Here is a 17,414-nt window from a genome sequence, read left to right on the forward strand (position 1 = left end):
CTGGAAATCTCTAGCCAGCTTGTCCCTATCTCCTTCACAATCTCCCACTGCATATTTCCCAACAAAATCAGAAGCGGAGTCACTGACCACATCCCATTACACACACATACTGGACCAGTCCAGTAGCATCCGCTGGCTCATCCAGACGGGGTCCTGCTTCCCAGCTAGGGCCCCAGAGGCTCGCTGAGCCTGCTCAGTTTTATTTTCTTGATTCTTTAAGGGGCCATTCACTGTAAAGTATGGAACACACGCTATAGAAACTACCTCTAGTTGTACACTCAGCAGCAAAGCCTAAGCGCGTAGTAAGTGATCTGGGGTGAACTCCCGTGCTCCCCACAGGGGCGTGGTGGAGGCCCTGGCCAGACATAGCTGGGGGTGGGGATTGTCCAGACTTCCCTGTGTCATTCTGGTGGGGCGTCCCCATCTGTAATCTGTGCTCCTGCTGGTGTGGCATCAGGGCTGGTGCGCCCATCGTAATGAGCTCACACTCCCTTCATCTGTGACGCAGCACAGCTGCCGGGACCCACCTCAGCTGTAAGCTTCACTGCCAGGTCTCCTCCGATTACAGTTTTTGCCCCTGATTTGAGACTGCAGGGCTCCGTAACGGGAGGCTCTGATGAGATTGTATCCTGGCGTTTTTGAAACCTTGATGGTTAGAAGAGAGAAACCATCACTCCGGTGAAGCTGCTGGCACTCACCCGACTCATCTTCCGGGGAGACACTAGCATGCCTTCGGTTTTGCAATAGTAACAGCAGAGTTCTGTGCCAGCACGGGGAAGCTTGAGACGTAACCACGTAATAGGCTGTCTTTGCTGTGGGAAGAAGTTTATGGGGAGATGATTAAGTTGTTTGGGGAAAAGGTTGAGGCCCAGGTGGAGCCCAGAGAAGCCGGAGAGTAAGGGTCTTAGCTCTGGAGTGAAGTATCTAAAGGCCCCCTGCAGGGAGAGGCAGGCCCGTGGCCCTGCAGCAGGGGCCAAGGTGTAGGGGAAGGCCAGGAAAGACGCCTTAGCAGGGTCCGGTCCATACACCACTGCAGCTCTGAGTTCTAGGACCCAGTTTTAACGCTTTTCCACAATAGGATTCCTGCTCAGGTCTTTAGTAAAGTTTTGCTCAGGTTTATCCTGGTCTTGGCTGTGCTTTGGGGAAAGGACTGTGTCCATGTGTGGAGTGGCGTGGCTGCCATCTGGAGAAGCTGGTTACAGGGGGACAAGCGGTAACCTTGTCCTTGCATGATAGGGTTGGAAATGGGCTTGGCATCCACCAGGATAGACTCATGGGGCATGTGAGCATCCCTGGGCATTTCCAGGAATGCTGGGTTGAGTGAGATCCTGGTTGACAGTGTCTGGGATGCTCTGTGGGTGTTCAAGAACGGGCACATCAAGGTGTGCATGCCCCACAGCCCCTGCAGGTGGGACTCAAAGGCAAGCAAACCAGCGAAGGGGGTCAGGGGCTCCTTAGTCCCCTGGCTGTCCTCTGGCCAAGTGGACAGCACTCAGCTGGGCCAGGTACTCCTCTGAGGTCATTCCCTGCCTCTCACTTCACAGGCCCTGCTGACCACCAGCCCTGCCTTAGTCCAGACCACACATTCTCCTACTTTCTACCCTTTCCATGTGGGTTCCTCTGGCTCCACAATGAGGTCAAACTCTCAGATCCAAAAGACCACGGCTCTAGGTGGGCTGGAGAAGATGTTGCTTAACCGTGGTTTGCCTAAACTAATCTATGTCAACGATGTGATGTGCCAGCTAGAAAGCCAGTGCATCCATGGAAGCACAGTGAAGTAAACACATGGTCCCCTTCTCCTTGGTGCAGGCCAGACAGACAGTCTCACTTCCGATCCAAGCATCACATTGGAAGGAGTGGGTTTTGTTCAGATGAGGTAAAGGGAAGTGAGTGTTTAAAACGTGTTAAGTGAAGGTGACTTGAAGAGCTGTCAGAGACGGTTCACCAGTTCTGCTTCCTTTTCCTGCATACATAGGAAAACTATACTTCCCAGCCTCCTTTGCCATTAGGTTGGGGCATTGGGACTGGGATCTGGCCAATGAAATGTAAGTAGCAGAGATATCTATAGCTTCCAGACTTGGTCATAAACCCCCTGTGAGATTCTATTTGTGCAGCTTCCCCCATCTGTGTGGATAAAAGGGAGGACACCCCCAAGACCATGGAACTTCTTGATAGAAGGATCTTGAATCACTACCATCACTGGGGAAATGACTTTGTATGGACAGGAGATAAACTTTTGTTTTAAAACACTGTGACTTGGCGGGTATAAACTGCTTTATAATCCAGCCTTGTCTTATACAAGCTTGGGAGGCTTAACACAGCGCCTGGACACATGGCTCCAGAGGCCAGAACTAAGGCCAGTGGGAAAAGTGGTTCCATTTTGGCTCATTAGAAGACGGTCTTCCCAACCTTGTAATGACTTGTCTTGGGTCGTAGCAAATTAGTGTCATTGGCGGTGGTTGTTGAAAAATTGGACCATCATTTTGGGGGACATACATGGAATAATTCATCGGTACATTCCAGCACTGATATCTCAGGTCTAATCTCATAGTGTCCCTCTGCGAGATTAGTTTAATTCAATAGTTGTTGAATTAAAGCAAATGGACTTGAAATACCACCATTCCCCCAGAGCACTGGGCACCATTGTGACCCCAGAGAGATTGTCATCAGAGATGGTTGTCTTGCCAGACGGAAGCCCTGGAGATTGCAGGGTCACCAACTGCAAGACGCAGCTTTTTCTAAAAAGCATTGGGTAAAGAGGGCCAGATTCTGGCTCTCCCTTGGTCGTACCAGGCAGAGGAAAGCAGCAGATGGGGGTGTATTCTGTGCTGAAAATGTCTCCCACTCTTGTCTGGCCACCCCACAGACCACTGTGTGTAAACAGGAAGATGAGCCTCCTCTTGCTAAGCAGCACTGGTGAGTGAGAAAGGACTCTGATGGCTTCCGCTACCTTCAGCCCATACCAGATGGACCCTTTCCTCCGCCCATTCTCTCAGGAGAGAAAGGAGTCTTAAACCCCAATCAAGTCCTCCGTCTTTTTGGAAGAAGGATCGACTCTTCCAAAACACTTCAGGACTCCGGAAATCTGACCCAGAGAGGGATTAAGTGACTAAAACCAAATTTATATTTTAATATGATGCAGTTAATCCTTAGTAATAAACACGGAGCCTGCCACTATTGAGAGGATGCTCAGGCCTGGTCAACAGCTGTGGCCCTCCCCAAACAAAACCCAAGCAGCGAGGACAGCCCCGGGGCGATGACTCCAACAGGCCTTTCTGCTCTGTAATCTTCCCGAGTGAGGGGTGGACAGTCGGGTCAGCCCTCCCTCTCCGTGGGGAGCCGCTCTCAGCGGGTCGTAGAAGGGGTCATGTGTCCAAGGACAGAAGGAGTGATACTCTCCAAACCACAGGGCTGGGCTCTGTCTGCAAAGGGGAGGTGTCCAAGTTAAGCCCCAGAGTGGATTTGCAGCAAGTGCTGAAGACACTGTATGGCTCTCGAGAGGAGGGAGGGAAGACCTACTTCCCTTGAGGACACTGCTGGGTGATCAGAGGCAAATCCCCTAATTGCTCTGTTCAAGTTTCCTGTGAGAAAGTCAATCCCTCGACCTTCCCGACTCCACTGGGTGTTTGTTTCAAGGCCCCTCTAGATCCCCCTGCAGTTAGAAGACCCTCCTTCCCCATAAGGACTTCAGCACAGGCCAGCTGGGGCTGGTTACTTAGTTTTATTTGCAGACTCACGTTGGCTACATAAATCCATTGCACAGTCCAACACACACATACTTGGCATAAAACAGAGGACAATATGAAAATACTACTCTTGACAGTAAATGGAACCACTCAGCTCATCCCAGTGGGAACACTGGTGTTCAAGGTCAAAATAGGGAGGAGTTTGGAATGAGGCATGCTCAACCGCACCGTTGCCCCAGTAAGATCCTGGGCTGGGGCGGGTGGGCTTTTCTTGGTTGTGTGGCCATTTCAGTCACCTTCAGACCTGGTCACTTCTTCCTCCAGGAAGGGGAAGACCCCCCCATAAGGAGCTGGGGCAGGTGCTGCCAGTCAAAGCCAAGCGTGGGCCTGGGACCCCATTTCCCGAGGTCAGTCCAGCCCGGGCTGTCTGCCTTTGGGCATCCCTGATGGGGGCGGGGGAGAGAAGAGAGGGGAAGAAAGGTTGAGGATATTCAGGGTGGCCCTGCCTTTAGCAGCTTCTAGAATTGTTTCACCGATGCCAGCTTCTGTCTCCCCTCCCCTGGTCCCTCCCCCGACCAGAGCCCACCTATCCCCTTGTCTGTGAGGAGCCCAAATCCAAGGGAAGTGCGAGCTGGCCCCAGCCCATCGACCAGGACATCTGGAGGGCAAGCATTTCTGTCAAGGTGAGCAGGCCCCTGGAGCAGTATAATAAGCTCTTCTGGTCCTTGGGATGTTCGCCTGGGCAGGGGCTCAGCAAGATTGGCACAAAGTTGCAGGAGAGCTGAGCTGTACCGAGCCCAGCCGGTACCCAGCCTTCCAAGACAGGACAGAGATGGCAGTCAGTGCCCGGGGCTACATATGGCCCACGGGCCACTGTCACTCTCCAGTCCGGGGAGGTGGGAGAGCTGGCTGAGGAGCACTGCAGGAGAACAGGGGAGGCAAGGGGAGCCCAGGGCCACCTCCTCTCGTTACAGGCGCTGGGACGCCAGAGAATGCATCTGTTTGATTTGTTTGTTGCATCTGGGAACTCGGGAGAATGTCATGCTCCTCTCCAGGGCTGCCGGACACTCCACTGTGGGTGCGGCAGGGCACGGAGGCAGAGGCCGGGGAGGGCGTGGGGGACTCTGCCAGTAGTCACGTGACCCTCGCCTCAGTGTCTCGGCACACAGCTGTCATGGAGACCCCGGCATTTTAAACATGGACAGATAGACAGGCACAAACGTGCACACACCCACACACCCAGGCTTCTGGGGCTGGTGCCCCTGGGCAGATGGAAACAGATCACTGATGAAGAGTCTGGGTGGGGAACCCCATGAAACGCCTGGACTTTAGGCCTCTGTCCTGACACTTGTGCTTCAGAGCTTACTGTTTAAAGGACCACAGACATCACCCCAGAGAGCCCCGGGAGCCCTGAGACTGGTTTTCAATCAGCCCAGAAGCTTGGGGAATCTCTCGGCTCCCCCTGCGCAGTTGTGTACTGGGGTGTCCTCCGCCTGTGACTCCCCTCACTGTCCCCCACGTACACTACCAATGCCCCAAATGCTTCCCACATTCCTTCTCCCGTCCAGCCTCCTGGACCCACTCATCTTCCCTCCGATCCCCTCATGGGGTGGGGCTCAAGTTTAATGATGACAATACAGCTTTGTGTCAACTCCTCAGATAACACCAGCACATTTGGACAGGTGTCATTTGTGACAACGGCACCGGAAGGCCCTGGAAGGCGCACAGCCAGGGCCCCACCCTCATCTCCCCTCGCCCCTCTCTCCAAGTCCTCTCACTCTGCCCTCCCCCCACCCACAGCAGCCTGTCTCTTTGAAAACCTCCCGGAGGTGACAGTTCCCCGTCTTCCTCCCGGCAGCAGCCCCGCCTGCAACAGAAGACACCCAGGCGCTGACGGGGCTCACCCCATCAGGCTCAGCAAGCTTCGGCACGCTCCCCGGAACCAGAGGGGTCTGGCCGCAGCCCAGGCCCGGGCTTCAGGGCCCCGGGCCCACTGTCCCCTCCAGCAGAAGGAGGCACCTGCGCTCGGCAAAGCGGGCGGCAGCCGGCCGGCAAGCTCAGGCCTCATTCACCCCGCGCGGGTAGGCGGGGGGGGGGGGGGCTCCGGCTAGGCCAGCGCGGCGGCGGGGGGCCCTTCCCCTCCCGGTGAGGTGGGGGCCTGGAAGGCCGAGTGGAGCTTCCTCAACAACTCGGGCTCCTCGCCCTTCACCCCCGAGGCCTCGGGGGTAGCCAGCGGGTGGGCCTCCCTGGGCCCGCCGCGCCCGGAGCAGGCGAGGAAGGCGCGGCAGGCGGCGCGCAGGCGGGCCATGTCCCGGTGCGTGGTCTCGCTCACGAAGCAGTACAGCACGGGGTCGGCCACGCAGTTGAAGCTGGTGAGCAGCAGCGCGAAGTGGTAGGCGTCGAAGACGCGCGTGGCGAACTGGCAGCTGGACTCCCAGAGGCTGCGCACCAGCAGCAGCGCGTGGTAGGGCAGGAAGCAGGCCAGGAAGATGACCACGGTGCTGAGCACCAGCCGCCGGATCTGGTCCTTGCGGCTCTGCTGGGTGCCGTGGCTGCGGCGCACGGCCCGCAGGATGCCGCGGTAGGCGGCCAGCAGCAGGCAGAGCGGGAACAGGAAGCCCACGAGGAAGCGGTAGTAGTTGATGCCGCGCTGCCAGGGCTCCAGCGGGTAGTGCTCGAAGCAGACGCGGTGCCGGTCCTCGTCCTCCACCACCTCGGCGTGCAGGAGGAAGAAGACGCTGGCCAGCAGCTCCTTGGCCCAGATGACCGCGCTCACGCCCGCCGCCGCCTTCAGGGTGCGGAACCGGTGGAAGCGGAAGGGGTGGGCCACGGCCAGGTAGCGGTCGATGGAGATGCAGCACAGGAAGCCCACGCTGATGTAGATGTTCTCGTACAGGAGGATGCCGCACACCTGGCAGGACAGGTCGCCGTAGGACCAGTCGTCGTGCTCCAGCACGTACTGCAGCCAGAAGGGCAGCGAGCAGATGTAGAAGAGGTCGGCCACCGTCAGGTTGCACAGGTACACGCCCAGCTCGTTCCGGGCCTTGATCTGCAGGTAGCCGAAGTAGAGAGACAGGCAGTTGGCCGGGAAGCCCACCACCAGCACGGTGACGTAGACCGCCGGGGCCAGCGTCTGGTGGATGGTGTGGTCGATGGTGCAGTTCGGGGCGCTGGTGTTCGCCGTGGTGTTCCCCATCTTCGGGCCTGCAGGGGCCCCACCCCTCACGGGCTCGGGGGACGGGCCCGTCTGTCTGCGGCCATGTCGTTCAGGGGACGCAGATGCGGTTCCAGCTGCATCGGAGGCTGGGCCTCATTGGCGGTGGGTGAGCTTCTGAAAGTCAAAGGCGGGAAAGGCTTAGAAGAGGAGCGGCTGACATGTACAGAGCACCTACTGTGTGTCAGGCGCTGTTCTAAGTGCCTCACTTAATATAGAGGTGACCCGCCCAGCCAACTCCAGCTCGACTTAGAACCTCTGAACGTGGTGGGGTTTTTTGTTTTTAATTTATCTCAATTTGTTGTGTTGTTGTTGTTTTTAAATATGTCCTTATTGATTTCAGAGACAGGAAGGGAGAGGGAGGGAGAGACAGAAACATCAATGATGAGAGAGTCACTGATTGGCTGCCTGCTGGGGATCAAGCTCACAGCCCGGGCATGTGCCCTGACCGGGAATCGAACCGCGATCTCCTGGATCCTAGGTAGATGCTCAACCACTGAGCCACGCCAGCCGGGCTGAACGTGGTTTATGTCTGTCTTCCCATCCTCCCTCCCTGCCTTCCTTTCCCTTATTTATGTTCCTGGTTCTGTGAGCAGAGCCTAGCCTGAGCCCAGCTCTCCATGGAAAGCTGAAGGTAAAGATTAATTCCAACCTGCCTGCAACAGCGAGGGCCCAGCCACTATCTTCTACAGCAATAAGCACCATTCATGTTTTTCCCACTTGCTCATGGGAATGACCAGGTGAGTCAACACTGAGGCCATAGCCCCTCCTGGGGACCTCTCCAGGCAGCATGGGAGAGGCCCAACCTTGTCCACATCCCACAGTGCTCTGGCAAGACACAAAGGCCGGGCTTCCCCAGGCACTGCCTGGATTCCTGGGTGTTTGTCAGCAGGTGCTAACCCTCCTGTCTTCCACAGAGCTTGGGGACTCAGCATGGGGGACAGTGCAGAACAAGGCACCGACAGGCATGAGAGCCAGGCCAAGCAAGCCGCTTACAGGCTGTGCAAGTCATTTGCCCTTTTTGAGCCTCAGTCTCCTCATCTGTAAAGTGGGGCTAGAAACACCTGCCCTCAGGGTCAGTATCAGGGCCACATAAGAGGATGGAGGTCAAACGCGTGGCACTGTTTTTCTCAGGGCAAAGAGGTGGAGTAAAAGATGGTAGTCATGCCCTAGCCTGTGTGGCTCAGTAGTCAGAGCTCCAGCCTGTGCACTGAAGGGTCTCGGGTTTGATTCCCAGTCGAGGGCGGGTACCTCGGTCTCGGTTCTGTCTCCAACCCCAGTCAGGGCACGTGCGGGAGGCAACCAGTCAATGTGGTTCTCTTACATCGATGTTTCTCTCTCTCTCTTTCTCTCCCCCTCCCTCCCTGCCGCTCTATCTGAAAAACAATGGAAAAAATATCCTCAGTGAGGATTAACAAACAGAAAAACATGGTAGTCTTACATTAGTGAAAAGTTCACATTGCTGAGAACTTAACGAAGGAAATGCTATATATACAGATACATTTGAACAAGCTAGAATAACATTTTTTGTTGTAAGCTTACTTTAGATATTAATATATAAATATACCAAAATATTAATATATCAAATATCAATATACTATATTAAATAATTAAATAAATTATTATAAATAATTATTAAATATATTAAATTATTGTAATAATTAAATATATTATATTTAATATAACATATTAATGTTACATATTAAATATATTAATATTAATATATTAATATTTACATATTAATATATCAAAACCGAAGGCCTAAGCTTCTCTATTAACACTCCTGGTTCAGATGAAAAATCTGGCTATGTCTCAATCAGGATCTTTTTCAACCTTTTTTTCTTTTTCACAATCACCCTCACAAGGAGCCTTTTTAGACATTTCTCTCCCACCTCCCCCCACTCCAGGAACATTTTAATACCTCAGGTAAACTGCGTGTCTGTTTATGTACTGTGCTCTTTGGGGGGGGCGACAAGTCATTTAATATCTAAGATTTTTTCACCCCACCCAAGAACCAACTTTCACCCCCTTGAGAATGCTGGTCCGCATGGCTGCAAATGCTGAATGAGTGGGGCTGAAGGAGGCGGTTTGGTGGGATCAGCGGATCACCCTGCCCTTTGCTCTCTCTTCACCGTAGTCAGGCTGGGGCTCTCCGACCAGAAGAGAAACCCCTCAGAGTTCAGGACCCACAACTCATCACCTGCTGACTAGGGCCCCTCCCTCCACGACTTCCCTCCAACAGGTTCTGTCGTGGCTCCTGCTGGCCCTGTGGCCCCCGAGCTGGGCTCAGGCTGGAAGTGGGTACAGTGTGCTGGGAAGGGGCTCAGAGACATCAATCAGTCCAGCAGTTCCCTGCCTGGGGTTCGTGGAGAATAAACTCGAGGGGTTCCCCGGGAATCAAATGCTCAATCTTATAAATATATAAGTATGCGCATTTTTCTGGGGAAAGGGGCCTGTACCTTTCATAAGCATCTCAAAAATGGGCGCGAGATGGGCCTGGTCCAAAGCTGGCGCCTTCTCACCTGGGCTCCCTGTGGCTCTCTCCACAGCCAGGCCCAGCCCCTCCCCAACTCTCCCACTCGTGACCCCGAACGTTATCCACCCAACACCTAAGTGCACACGGGGCCCTCCCCTTCCTCGCTTAAAGCCCACCGCGCCGGTTTCTTATCGCCCCTACAGCAGATCCCAAATCCCAAATCCCTATGAAGCCTACAAGGCCCAACGTGAACTGACTCCGGCTCCCCGCACCTTGCCCGTCACCACCGCATACTAGCCGCACCGGCCAGCTTTCTGTGCCTCGGCGGCCCGGCCTCGCCCCGTCCTTGGCACCGGCTTCTGCCCGTCCTGGAGCGCTGCCCTGCCCCCGTCCCGTCTCCACCTCCACCTCAGGCGGGCTCCTTGGCTGCCTGATCGCAACATCAACGGCCCCTCCTCCCCGTGAGGCCTCCTTGGCCACCCTGCTCCCAGCCGCCCCCATAACCATCACACCATCCTATGTGACTGCCCCACAGAGCGCCCGTCGGTACCTGGGACTTTTCTCATTTATTGACTTGTCTGCTTGTCGGTGATCCGTGTCCTCCGCAAGAATGTAAATTCCAAGAGGCCTTGGGCACCTCGAACAGTGCCTGGCATTTCACAGGCCCTCGTGAGCACTCCGGAAGGAGCGAGTGGATGCTACCTCCCCGTTTCACAGGTGAGGAAACCGAGGTCCCCAAGGGGGGTGACTCGCTCAAAGCCAGCCCGAGCAAGGAAGCGTTGGTGTTAGAACCCAGGTCTCCTTGCTCCACGTTCCACCCCCTGCCACCTCCAGTCCCCACCTGAGACTCACCCCAACCTCTCAGCCCCTGGAAGACTGGGACCCCCAGTCAGGCGCACCTCCCGCCCTCTCCTCTCCAGGACACAGGCTGGCATGTCAGTGATGGTGATGGAGTGGGTGCTCCTCACTGTCGATGCTTTTAATTGTGGTTAAATGTACATAACATGTTGACCATTTTGAAGTTACTGTTCTCTGGCATTAAGGACATTCACACTTGTGCAACCATCACCACCATCCATCTCCAGAATTCTTCATCTTCCCCAACTAAAAAACTCAGCCCCATTAAACACCAGCTCCCCAGCCCCCTCTCCTCCCAGCCCCTGGCACCCCCGTTCTACTTTCTGTCTCTGTGAATCTGGCTATTCTGGGTTCCTCCTGTAAGTGGAGTCAGGCTGTATTTGTCTTTTGTGGGACCAGCTTGTTTAACTCAGCATAAGGTCCTCAAGGCTCATCCGTGTTGTAACACGCGTCAGAATGTCCTTCCTTTTTAAGGCTGAGTAATATCTCACTGTATGTATTACTGCATTTTGTTTTTTCCATTCACTTGTCAATGAACATTTGGGTTGTATCTACCTTTTGGCTACTTTGAATAATGCTGCTGTGAACACGGGTGTACAAGTATCTATCTGAGTCCCTGCTTTCAGGTTTTTGGGGTGTACACCCAGAAATGGAATTGCAGGATCATATGGTAATTCTATTTTTAATTTTTTGAGGAACCGTCGCTCTGTTTTCCACAGTGGCCGCACCACTTTACATTCCCACCGCCAGTGCCCAGGGTTTTCTTGTTTTTTTGCTGTGTTTTTGTTTTGCTTCAATGTTCTGAAGGTGAGAGGAAGGGGAGAAGGGGCACCTGAGACCTGTGACCCCCTAACCTCTGCCCACAGCCCGGCAAGTCAGGATTTGGCCCCACTCGCCCCCCTCCTGCCAGCTCTCCTGTCTTTGAATTCCAAGCTCATCCCTGTGGGGCCAAACAGTTCACCTGACTTACCTATGAGGACGGGGACAGCAACACAGGTCCCTGAACCGTCCCAGGGGCACCCACCCAGGACCTCAGGTTCTCCGTAGTCCAGATTCAATCCACCCACAGGAAGATAAAATTCATTCATAAACGCGGGCCCTCACAAGCCAATAAAGCAGGGCAAATGAGCCACAGTGAAAACACGTCCTGCCAGGCCTTGAGAATCCCCGGAGAGTCACCAGCCCTAAGCCTGCTGTTTACCAGTGTGAGTGCATGTGCGGGGCGGGCTGGGACGCCGGCCGTGGCTTCCTCCTTCCTACGCCAACAGTAAGTCCAGTCTGGCAGTTGAAGTCACAAATAGTCAAGGCTGCAGGGCAAAGAAGAAACACTTACTATGTTTAAAGTACCTCCCACATTCACTTTGGAGCGAAAAGATGGTTTTGACATTCCAGACAGAGGTTCTTGAACTTGGGTGCCTCTGAGTCACCTGGCGGATTTGTTACAACAGATCACGGGGCCCCACCCACCTGCAGTTTCTGACGGCGGGCCCGAGGCCGGGCTGAAGAACTTGTCGCAAGCCTCCGGGTGCTGCTGGCGCTCCGGCCCGTGAACTGTGCTTGGAGCTGCCAGGGACTCAAAGGTCCAGGAGGCCTGGGGTTGCCCCTGATCAAGTGTCCCACAGGAGTTCCAAGGCTGCGGAGCACAAGCAGCTAGAAGGGGAACTTGAGACCCGGCAGAATCTGTGGTTAGAACCAGGACGCAGCCTTTGGCAGATAACAGCCCATTTCAGGCTTTCAAAATCGCATGGCTGTGTTTACACTCTGTATTTGCAAAATCTCTAGTTTACAGAGCAGTTCGCATCTGCCCTCTTGCCCACCTTCAAAACAGCTTTGTCATTTTCCCCATTTTAGGGACAAGGAACCGGAGGCCCAGAGAGACAGAGCGGCTTCCCCAACAGCCCAGCACCCCTGGGTTTCATCCAACAAGTATCTACAATGTCCACGGCACCAGACTAGACATGGGGGCTCAGAGGGAAGGGAGCAACAGCTCCCACCCTCGGGGAGCCTGCGATCTCGCCAGACAGGAAGGCCACATGCACAGGGGACCGCCACCGGAGGCGGTGGATGGCGGGTGCTCACCGTGTGTCCCTCCCACTCACGTTTACTGCCGGCTTGTTTCTGTCACTCCACACACGCTCCCTGTGGGCCGACAGCCCCTCCGTGGTTTCAGCCCCGCTAAGCTCCCCAGTGGAAGGTGGGCATGACCCGCGTCCTGCCTCCACACAGGACAAGCAGCGGGCCCGCCCTGCTTCCGTCATTTCTCCACGAGTCTGTCACCTGCCCACTCGCTCACGCCGGATGGCTGGCCTCCAGCCTCTTCCCCTGTCTTCACCCACCTAGTAACCCTGTCCTACCACTTTCAACTCCTGCATATTTCTCACGTCCATCTCCGCTTCAGCTCCCTCACCAATGCCCCCCGTGGGCTCGGCCAAGCCTTCCTCCTGAGAATAGTGCCACGGCTCCGGTCCGACCCCTCCCCCCCCCGGAAGCCATTCTCTAGAGCAAACATCTAACCTAATCCCTCCTGCTTCGAACCTTCGACGGCTGGCCATTCATCCACCTGTGCACCCACCCGCTCTCCCACTCACTCACTCACTCACACGGCCAACACTTACTGAGTATCTTCCCATGGAAGGCACTGCACGGAACACTGGAGCCAGGATTTTAAGGGAGTTCATCAGAGGGGACGTAACCCGGCCAGAAAAGGCTTCCCGAGCAGCAAGTTATGCTAAGACCAGGAGGAGGGAAGGGCTGCCAGAGCAGAAACAATGTGTGCAACAGATCGAATCCAAGAGGGAGAGAATGGGCTCCGGGGAGCTGAGAGTGCCTTGGCGCGACTGGATCTGGCTATGAGGGCGGCGTGGCCAGAGAGGAGATAAGCAGCTGTAGGAACTGACGACCAATTAGAAGGGTGGTGAGACTAGCCAGAGACAAACCTGAGATGTTCCTCAGTGCTTGGTCCTTAATAGCTCTCAAAAAGTATTTGTTGATAAAAAAATAAATAAAAATTATTTGTTGGATGGATAAATGGGTTGGTGGATGGGTGGGTAGATGGATAGATGGATGAACGGGTGGGTAGGTGTGTAAAGGCTCGATGGGTGACAGGTACGTGGATAGATGGATGGGTTAATGGGTAGATAGATGGATGAGAGGGTTGGTAGATAGGTAGATGGCTGGGGTGGGGAAGGAGTCGAGGTTGGGTGCTGGGAGAGTGGAGATTTCATTAATAGAAACAGAAAAGGGCAAGGGGCGATCACTGTAGCCTCATTTCCAGCAGCCTGGCACCTTCTCTAGCTGCCTGAGCTGCCCAGAGGGTGCTGCTTTCCCACCAAGGCTTTGTCGCAATCAGTCCTCCATCTACCAGTCCCCGAGGATAGGTAGAAACTATACCTTGTCCACCTGGGGTAGAAACTGTACCTTGCCAGGAGCATCCCTTTTCTACCTGGTCTCCATAGGAATCTTACTCTTCAAAAATCAAAAGACACAGTGGGTGCAAAAGTGCTCTGTAAATGAAAAGATGCAGATGGGATGGAAGAGCCAAGCTGTATCTGTTGAGAGTCCTCCACCTGCCAGATGCCTCTTTAAACACCACTCTCCTCAGCGTCCATTTCACAGATGAAAAAACAAAACTGAGGCTCGGAGAGAGATGAACCAACCTGCTCAGGATTCCATAGTTACAGACTGGCCCGTGATTTCCTGTACGCCATGCTCTCCTTCCACTTACCATGACCGTCCCTGAGCAGCCACCCTCCACCTCCAGGCTTTGCCAGGCTCTAGCTTATAACTGCCACCACGAGGGCCACCAGGCTCAGTCCCAGGCTAGTCCCCTGCACCTGAAGGATGCTCTGCCAGGCCAGCCATTCCCTCAGCACCCATTGGTGAAAACCTGTGCGTCCAGTTGTGGTTCCCCAAGTGGAGGGGGTGGGACAAAGAACCAAAACAAGCGGCTACTGCATCTACTCAGACAGTTATTCAGCCAAGAAACAGACCCTACACACAGCAACCCGACACCTAAACGCAAACCTTTAGACAAAGCTCATCAGCACAGAGGTGTCTCTGAGGACTCTAATGACCAAGAGAACTTAATCCCCAAAAGGAAGGGCCTCTTCAAAGCAAGGTAAGAACCTCTCGCAGGTTCCAGACCAGGAGGAGGGCCTCGTGCTGGAGCACAGCTGGCACACAGACGGTGACCTAACCCATGACCATCTCGTCCACGGGCTGCACACAAGCTGCACACAAGCACACACACAATCGCTCACGGTGCCAGGGTGGCCCTGCCCGCGGGAGCCCTGAGCCCTCAGAGCAGGGAGTTTCCTGCAGTCCCAGCTTCTCTTCCTTTATCTAGTCAAACCTCCACACGCTTTAAACCAGGCTGTTTCGTTTCCTAGAAGCGCTTGTCTCAGAGGCTGCCGATATCCCCTCTTGGGGGGAGTAGAAAGCAGGCAGCATTTTTCCGTAATCCCGTCGCTCCCCCAGGCAGCCTCACTCCAGCAGCAGCGACGAGACAGAATCTCATTTCTAAAGGCCTGTAACTGCTTCCAAGTTCAATCCCATCTGGGCTCACAGAGTTGCTGGGACTCAGGTGGGGCTGGCACTGCCAACCCATTTCACAGAACCCGAAGCCCAGAGAGGCTAATATAGGCCCTCACATTCATACAGCAAGTTAGGTGGGTCTGAATCCAGAATCCAGGCATCGAGGCCCCAATTCGCTGCCTTTAAGCTCTTTTGATCACAAACCACAGCAAGAGAGGCACTTGACATGGTAACCCAGCACACACACACACACACACACACACCCCACATGCACGCGCGCGCACACGGAAACAAACTTCCCCAAAGCAGCACTTACCCTGTGGTCCCGGCGCCCGCTGATCATGTCTGTTCTCTTTCGTTTTTCTAAATGCAGGTCATGAGCTACTGAATTGATTTCCTGACCCTCTAATGGGTCATGATCCTGTTTGGAAACAGCTGGACTGACCCCCGCCCGCTCGGCCTCCAGACCCCAGGGAGGCGATGGTCTCTCGGCCAGGTGAGCAGCAGCAGAGCCACAGCGAAGAGGACTTGTCCCCGGGGGACGCTGCGTTTTTTCAGCAGCTCAGCCGAGGTCTGGGGAGGAGCCGAAAGGCACCTTCTGGGGGCTGGTGGGCCTCCCACGCTGGCAGCCCTGCCTCAGGACCCACGCTCTCCCTCCAGGGATTCCCCGCAGACCGCGCCGCCCTGCTCGGTCTAGAAAATCCCAGCTGGAAGCTGCCCAGCCCCAGGCTGAGGCAGAATCATGTGAACCCGTCAGTCCGATCCGGTGTCAGGCTGGCGGCTGCCCAGGAACACTCGCCCGCCACAGGATGAGGGCGGCGGGGCTGTTCCCTCGCCGTCCTCGCGTGTGGGCTTTGCACACACCCCAGAGGCCCGGAGCAACCTTCCGGGAAATGTTAAAGCCGGAATTAGGGATAGGGGACCTCGGGGACTGGGGGCATGCAGGAGAAGTGGGGTGCGCTAATTCTACCCATCGAACCCCTTTGAGCACCTATGGGATCCCAGGAGAGGAGATACAGGCAGTGGAACCCTGCCCCAAGGGTCCTCACTGAGCCACTCAGACAGGCTGCCACTCAGGTAACCGTGGACCCCAGTGAGAACAACAGGACAACAAGCGGGGACAGGGCAAGCTGACTGTTTTCATTCACCCCCAGGCCGTCACCCTCCAGCCACCAGCACCAAGATCTGGGTCAGTGGGTCCCACGTACCTTAGAAAATACCTGGGAGCTTATAAAAAATAATACCAATGCCCGGGCCCCATCCCAGATGAATTAAACCACACTCCCTGGGGATGCGGTGCCAGCACCAATGCTTTTAAAAGCTCTCTGGACAATTCCAGGAGACAGCCACGTGGGGAGACACCGGCATACGTTTTGAGGCAGGTTGGAGCCTGTTGTGCGGGCCAGTGGAGTGAGGGCACCGGAGCAGGGCTCTGGGCCACAAATAACGCGGCCCTAACATTTCTAAACAGTGTGGCCCCGCGGGGAGCAAGCACAGGGCTCTGGCCTCATGGAGCCCTCTGGCTCTCAAGAGCATCTGCTAAGCTCTCTCAGCAGAGCAGCCTGATGGGAGCCCTGGAGGTCCCCTCGCCCAGCCCCCTCCTCATGTGGGTGGGGAAAGTCTGGCCCATCCAGGCAAAGACTCTTGATCAGGGTCTTACAAGCAAATGACAGAGCTGTGATTCTAGCAAGCTGCTGTCCACATGCTATTTTGGCACGACCTCCTCCCTCCTTGGAAGCTGCTCGTAGGATATGTTTCTAGAGCCAGAAAGCCAATGCCCACCATGCATGGGGCGGAGAAGGTGGGGGGGTCACTGAGGATGTACATGCTCCCGGCTCTGTTACATGGTCTGCGGGACTTGCCTTCTCCAGAGAGCAAATTGCTACAGTCCTGTCGGGGGACTATACTGGCAGAGGTCCCAGGAAAAATCCCCTTCTGCGGGGCCCGGGCCCTTTCCATGGTCTCCTACGTTAGTTGCTGCAGAAGGCGTGCTGTGCAGTAGTTTCAGGTAGACACATGCTATTTCTGAGTGGCAGAAGTGTGGCTGGCTTTCCCCGATGTCATATGAAAGGACGGGTGGATTAGGAGTGCAGGGTCCACTTAGGGGTGAATACCTAGCTCCCCCAGGACGCAAGAGCACCTTGGCTCTGTCTACAGGGCAGCCCAGCCTAATAGGAAGTGCACGCACAGGTCATCTATGCCTGGAAATGCCGCTGCTGACATTATGTCCCCCCCAAAACTCCCAAGTTGCCCCAGACTGTCCAGCCCCCTCTGCCCACAGTGTACACAACCTCATCTGGAATGGAAAGCCTCCTTTGTCCAGGCCCAGGGACCCCCCTTTCTCTCCTCACTGGGCCTTTGGGACTGCAAAGGGATGAAGCTGACTTCGGGTTTACTCAAATCGCTGAGCCAGTGTCCCCAGTGAAATGCCTGCTCGGTGAGAGAAAGAACAGCCCGAGCTGTGATCTACTCTGGTGCTAGGATTTCGTCTTTGATCTAAAACAGGAAGGGACTACGAGAAACTGAGAAGACATCAAGTATCAAGCAGTGGCCTGAGGGTCCTAGAGACCCATAACCTTGACCCCCACCCCCCACCCCCCAACCTCTCCAAGTAAACCTGCAACTAAGTCAAAGTAGTGAGTCTATA

The 17,414-nt window shown here is 55.1% G+C and overlaps 1 protein-coding gene across 3 annotated transcripts; it reads right to left on the reverse strand.

The window, feature by feature from the left end:
* Window positions 1-3,703: 3,703 nt before the first annotated feature.
* GPR68 (G protein-coupled receptor 68) lies at window positions 3,704-15,472 on the reverse strand. Of its 3 annotated transcripts, XM_081118874.1 has the most exons (3): window positions 15,084-15,472; window positions 11,436-11,541; window positions 3,704-7,017 (listed from the first exon to the last, which is right to left on the reverse strand). In XM_081118874.1, exon 3 carries the CDS (start codon window positions 6,880-6,882, stop codon window positions 5,794-5,796), a length of 1,089 nt encoding a protein of 362 aa, XP_080975000.1. In that variant the 5' UTR covers window positions 6,883-7,017; window positions 11,436-11,541; window positions 15,084-15,472; the 3' UTR covers window positions 3,704-5,793. The 3 variants fall into 3 exon arrangements, with proteins under 3 accessions (XP_080975000.1, XP_080974999.1, XP_080975001.1); XM_081118873.1 differs by lacking the exon at window positions 11,436-11,541 and having other exon boundaries at window positions 3,710-7,017; window positions 15,084-15,462; XM_081118875.1 differs by lacking the exons at window positions 11,436-11,541; window positions 15,084-15,472 and adding an exon at window positions 12,314-12,484 and having other exon boundaries at window positions 3,710-7,017.
* Window positions 15,473-17,414: the final 1,942 nt, after the last annotated feature.

Source organism: Miniopterus schreibersii (genome assembly GCF_964146895.1).
Source record: "Miniopterus schreibersii genome assembly, chromosome: 1".
NCBI lineage: Eukaryota > Metazoa > Chordata > Mammalia > Chiroptera > Miniopteridae > Miniopterus > Miniopterus schreibersii.